This window comes from Phoenix dactylifera, chromosome 14 (assembly GCF_051530095.1).
Source record: "Phoenix dactylifera cultivar Ajwa chromosome 14, Ajwa_hap1_PhDact_Kaust_v1.1, whole genome shotgun sequence".
Lineage (NCBI taxonomy): Eukaryota > Viridiplantae > Streptophyta > Magnoliopsida > Arecales > Arecaceae > Phoenix > Phoenix dactylifera.
The window spans coordinates 21,171,648-21,177,647 of NC_143203.1; the positions used below are offsets into that span (position 1 = coordinate 21,171,648).

At 39.7% G+C, this 6,000-nt stretch overlaps 1 protein-coding gene across 1 annotated transcript; it reads left to right on the plus strand.

The window, feature by feature from the left end:
• The first annotated feature begins 2,303 nt into the window (after window positions 1-2,303).
• PNSB1 (NDH-dependent cyclic electron flow 1) lies at window positions 2,304-5,090 on the plus strand. Its single transcript, XM_039132235.3, has 6 exons — window positions 2,304-2,945; window positions 3,102-3,292; window positions 3,545-3,802; window positions 4,264-4,369; window positions 4,477-4,562; window positions 4,698-5,090. The coding sequence occupies exons 1-6, from the start codon at window positions 2,367-2,369 to the stop codon at window positions 4,861-4,863; spliced, it is 1,386 nt and encodes a 461-aa protein (XP_038988163.2). The 5' UTR covers window positions 2,304-2,366; the 3' UTR covers window positions 4,864-5,090.
• Window positions 5,091-6,000: the final 910 nt, after the last annotated feature.

The window sequence follows — 6,000 nt, forward strand, 5'->3', positions numbered from 1 at the left end:
TGTGCAGGTTTGTTGGGTACCCCCACCCCTTGGAACTTTGAAGATCGACTTTAATGGCTTCCTTAGAGGTAATCAAGGTGCTACTAGATTTCTCATTGGAGATCATCATGGCCATCTTATCTATGCTAGTACCAAGAGATTTTCAGCTATATTTGTCCCTATGATTGAGCTAAGAGCACCAAGCATGGGAAGGGTTTATGGTTGCAACTTTCACTCTACAATGCAAAAGTATCTTGCTTGAAGGTGACTCTGGTAGTGTCATTAATTGGACCAGTGGGAAGACTCCTACACCATTAAGTCTTCTTCTTGATATCCCCCATCTATCTACATCTTTGGATTTCTTTGTCACAGTTCATGTATTCGAAGAGGCCAATTTCTATATGGATTTGTTGGCAAGCAGAGATATTAATTATGATATTTCCTCAAATAATGATGTACATCCAGAGTAATCTTTGTTACTACAAATTGATTGCATGGGACTTTCTAATTTATGGTCTTGTTAAGGCCATTTAAAAGTACTCTTTCCCTTTTTTAAAAAAAAAAAAGAGTGAGAGATAGTCTCGTCCTGCCAATAACCATATCTAGAGCCAGCTAATTTCGATATGATTTCTTGGAGGAAAAAAAGGTTGGCCGGTTTGAAGGGTGAAATCTTGACCCTAGCAAGTAGATTAACATTGATTAACATGGTGATTAGGGCATTGCCAACATATTGGAGGTATGTATTGTGTATTCCATTAGAAGCAATAAGAAAGATAGAAAGAAAGAGAAGAAGATTTTGATGGAGGAGAAGCAAGCTATTTGTGAATAGTTATTATTTAGTTAGTTAGGAGTAGGTATGTCGCCCAAAAAGTCTGGAAGGGTTACGAATTATCAACCTAACTATTTTCAACAAATGTTTACTAATGAAGTGATGGTGGGGAATATTAAGAGAAATTATATGCCGTGAAATATGCTCATACAAAATCTGCAAATTAGGAGCAAACCTCCAAACCAGCAATTAAAAAAAAACTATGGAAGAGCATCGATGGTTTGGAGGAGTATTTTGAAGGTACAAAATTGGTTCTTTGTCAGCTTTATTTTCACAGTAAGAAGCAAAATGCAAACGGCCTTCTCGCACGATTCTCGGTTAACAAACGAATCGCGGATACATATATTTCCATCACTATTCCTCATTTATAAAAAATCAAAAATATCAATGGCAGAATTTCTCTAGGCAATAAAAAATGGTTCGAACTTTATCGCTGCCCCAAACACTAAAGGAATGAAAGGGCGGGGGAGGACACAACCCTAACCCTAGTTCAGAATCAGGGATACAGTAGCAGAAAAGAGGGGCTTGGGGATGGGCCTAGAAGTGGTTTGAAAAGGAGAGGAAGAGAGAAACCGTAGATATGAGCTACTTTGTTGCATATTAGATTACATTACTACCTCTATGATGCTAGAATGGAAGGAGCTTTTAATACAGATCTCTTCCTGTTACACTATATCACAACTCAATGTATACAAATACTATACATACCTGTGCAAACTATCAAACATCGAGCCAATGCATTTCAATACAAACAATATACAACAATCGATCCTAATAATAGGAAGGATAACATGAAGTAGTCATCAACCACTGGTTTGAGAGAATTTAGTGGAAGCAGAAAATTTATAAATTCATTTTGTTGGATCAATACCATCAAACCAAGGAACATTCATAGAGATAGCCCAAGTGTGAATCGTATTATTACTTGTTGTCGGACGACAACCATCCTCTAAATTAATAGACTTGTCTGCTTAGTGTTCTTCTCTGTTATCACTTAATCTTGCAAGGGAATTGGTTATATTTTGATTCGTAATACAAGATAACCCTACGATCAATTTCACAAACTACCCCATGATTATCCAATTTGAGTTCTAACATACCGCAATAAACTCAAATAACTATGGGTAAGAAACTAAGTAGAGTGCAACTCAGCTCCTTGGTACCAACCCTGAGGAAATATTTCAACCACACTAGTTTGGCACCTCAGGCAACAAGTCAGCAACTCAACATTGAACCACAAATAACACTGAACAAACTCCCAAACAGGGAAAATTCCCCACAAATATACACTTAATTAGAGAACAATAGTAGACCAACTCAAAGTTGCAATCCATGCCCATGCGAGATGGCATCACAACAAGCAGTGCAACAGAAGGCACAAACCGAGTAATAAACTCAAGAAATGATTGCCGAATAAAATACAAAGTTCGGACCCCACTCTTTTCATGCAAAGTTTCCCATCAAATCAGCGAAGGAGATGTGAGAATGCTTTATCCCACCTCCTCCACACATTCAAATCTGAAGCCTACTTCTTTCAACGGTCACCAAGCTCCCTCCCATGGCTTCACCTCATCTCCTTCCCAAATCCCTCTCTTCCTTCCTCCCCTCTCGCCCTCCAATCCCACCAACCCACCTCTCAAACTCCCTCTTTACCCCACCCCGCAAACCTCCCCATCCAAATAGGCTTACCTTCGCCACCTTCACCAAGAAGAAGAACCCGTGGCTCGACCCCTTCGACGACGGCGAGGACCCAGGCGCAGAGTACACCTCCCTCTTCGCTGATGGCAAGCAGGAAGAGGACCCGAGGCCACCCGACGACCCCGGAAACCCATATGGCTTCCTCAAGTTCCCAGCTGGGTTCAACGTGGAGCTCGCCTCCCTCGCCTCCAAGGTGCGGGGGGATGTCCGGAGGTGCTGCTGCGTCATCTCAGGAGGGGTTTATGAGAACCTCCTCTTCTTCCCCGCCATCCAACTTATCAAGGATCGGTACCCGGGCGTCCTGATCGATGTCGTCGCATCGCCGAGGGGGAAGCAGACCTACGAGTTGAACAAGAATGTGAGATTGGCCAATGCTTATGATCCTGACGTTGATTTCCCCGAGCCAGACGAGTACGCCGACATGATCGGCATGCTTAAGGTCGCATTGTTATTCTTCTTAATTCAGCCTTTTCTAGCTTCATCATCTTATGAGACCTTACTACGTTCTTTGTGGTGGCTAGATGGCTTTGCTTTAACTGATCTATGTGCAGTTTTCAATGTTTTTTCCCTTCTCTTTCACTCTTCCTGCTGGCAGAATAGGTATTATGATCTGATTTTATCGACGAAGCTTGCGGGGCTCGGTCATGCGGCATTTTTGTTCTTGACATCAGCTCGAGACAAAGTAAGCTATGTCTATCCTAATGTGAATGCAGCTGGTGCAGGATTGCTTCTAACAGAGACATTCACCTCACCAGGGATGAACCTCTCGGAGGGTGGATATAACATGTGAGACCATCATTAGCTATACCTTATTCATTGGAGCCTTTGAGTTTTCTAATTGTTTGTTGTCTTCCTTTATGATTCCATTGTTCAACATGTTTGCTATGTTGAACAATTCATCTGAAGCTCTCCATTTCATGCAGCTCTAGTTATGACAATTTAATTGCACCATCTTGCATGACTTGTAAAATAAATCAGATGGAGAAAATCAGATTTCGTATTCTAATTCTGCTGCATATTAATGATAATATAATACAGGTACCATCAGATGGAGGAATGGTTGGGGAGACCAGCTCGTAACATCCCAAGGCATCCTGTGCCTCCACTGAGGGTTTCGGTTTCGAAGAAGCTCAAGGCTTATGTAGAAGAAAGATATAAAAAGGCTGGTGTGGAGAAAGGGAAATATATAGTTATCCATGGAATAGAGACTGATTCTGTGGCTTCAATGCAATCAAGGGGGGACAAAGATAGTTTGCTACCTCTCCAACTGTGGTCTGAAATAGTGAAGGAGATAAGGTATGCATAGCCAAGCACAGTAACAGAATGACCAAGAATTTTGAAATTGAGTGAACTTAAGAGAGATAAGAAAAAAACCTTATATTATCACACAAGACTGTATCTTTTCAGGTATTTAATTTTTTTTGGATATTTTCGGTGAAGTTTGCATTTTTACAATTTTGGATCACCTTGTCGTGTTTTTACCATTCTAGTGAAATCAAATTTAGCAGATAAAAATCTGGGTTCAAGATCAACAGGCAGAACATGTGTACATTAGGTGCTTAATTGGTAGGAACTAGTAAGGCCAGCTTATAAAAAAAGTTAACCTGGAAAATAATTATATTTGTTACACTAATAGTCATTAAGTAATTAATGCAGCTATAAAGATGAAATCAAATCATAGGCCTTGGTTCTAATGAATTTATGGCAATTAAAAGTTTTTGCTATGCATGATATATCTTTCTTGAGTATGGAAACAGGGGTGTGGAGCCTCTTTTTGTAATCCCACATGAAAAAGTGAGGGAAGATGTAGAGGAAACGGTAGGAGAAGATTCAAACATTTTATTCATCACCACACCAGGCCAGGTCTTTCTTCTTTTCACTCTAGTATCCACAGCTGTGTTCTGTTCTTGATAGATTAATCCCATTAGAACCTACATTTTTCATCTCTTCTATTTCAATCACTGCATCAGCTGGCAGCTGTCATCAATGACTCGGTCGGAGTAGTAGCCACAAACACAGCAGCAATCCCACTCGCAAATGCTCGTGATAAGCCAAGGTTCAATTTCTAATTAAATGCCCGAGATAGTGCGAAATATTCATTGTTTGTTGATTACTTTGCATGCTCTTGAGTAGCAAACCTCGGATATTTACTTCCATCAGGCTTAAGATGTTATTTTGGTCCTGTTTGCAGCATTGCATTGTTTTCTTCTAAAGAGAAGGGGAAACTTTTTGTTCCCAATGCAGAAGAAAAGAGATGCCAAATTATATCATCAAAAACAGGAAAGCTCATTGACATTGATGTTGAGGCTGTAAAGAATTCAGTGCAAATGTTTGAAGGATCTCCTGTGTTTGCTTAGAGAAGGATGGTTCTACTGCGCTTCATTTTTGATGAATCTGTAGATAGTATATTTCAGTGCAGCTATCTGAAATACAAATTGTTAATTAAGATAGATGATGTTAGAATTCGAGGCTTCAAGCTCTATCTACCAGCATCTTTATGCTAAATCTTCATTTATGATGTTTGAAAAATTTGTATCACATTGTTCCCAACTATCTCAATATATCTAGTGCTCCAATGACTTCACAAGCATGTGTTCTATTGATAGCAGAAAAGCTCTACTGAAGTTTGATACATTTTTGTTAGCTGGATGGTCTCATGTTCCCATAAACAAGAAAATTTTGGTTGGGGAACTCCTGGAACGAAAAATGGATAATAAAGGGTGATCTCTTTGCAACTGTTGATGACTTGCATTCAGAATAATAAAGATTGGTTATTTGAGATTTCTTAGCACATATCAAACTTATTTTGTCAATTTTTTTTTAATAACCACTCCTCTTGGGCCATGGCTCAGGGGCCAGATCAGCATAGTTTTCTGTGAGCCAATGGTGGCTCCGATTGAACTGCAAAACGTTAGCCCGGCTTAGTCCAACAGGCTGAAGCTCCCTGACTGAGCCTGTCCAAAATCATGCAAGGATGTATCAAGATATCTTCATCTACCTTAATTGCTGCTCTACAAAGTAAAATAGAGGGAAGGATTACACAAGATAAATTCAATAAATCTGTCTCATTGGCAGCATCTAAAAGGCTAAGTTTGAATAAATACTTCTAAAGACTAAAATAAGGCAAATAGACTTCCATACTCCTAGTAAGAATCAGAATAAAATTATCATATGCGAATGATTTCTGTTTGTCCTGCAGAAATATAACAGAATGTTCCTACTCACTTGCTATTTGCTCTAGATCATTGTATGAATTACCATTTGTCCTGGTAGATAATCAACAAAGTAGGCCTCATGGATACCATTTATCATGCTATTTACACTGTTGTTGCATCTGTCCATGTTGCATATCAGCTAGGCAACTAGCCAAAAACAAAAGCTATCACTTAGAAGTATGGTATGCTATGCTGGCCCAAACCGGATGGTACGGAGCGTACCATACCATACCGGTTTAGTATCAGTATTCGGCATGGGTGGTATACCAACTCGGTATG

What these genes read in the sequence shown, in the direction of transcription:
- PNSB1 (XM_039132235.3), top strand. Translation starts at nt 2,367, where the DNA reads ATGGCTTCACCTCATCTCCTTCCCAAATCCCTCTCTTCCTTCCTCCCC. An exon ending in ACATGATCGGCATGCTTAAG is followed by an intron (nt 2,946 to 3,101) that starts GTCGCATTGTTA and finishes TCCTGCTGGCAG; the next exon opens with AATAGGTATTATGATCTGAT. An exon ending in TCGGAGGGTGGATATAACAT is followed by an intron (nt 3,293 to 3,544) that starts GTGAGACCATCA and finishes AATATAATACAG; the next exon opens with GTACCATCAGATGGAGGAAT.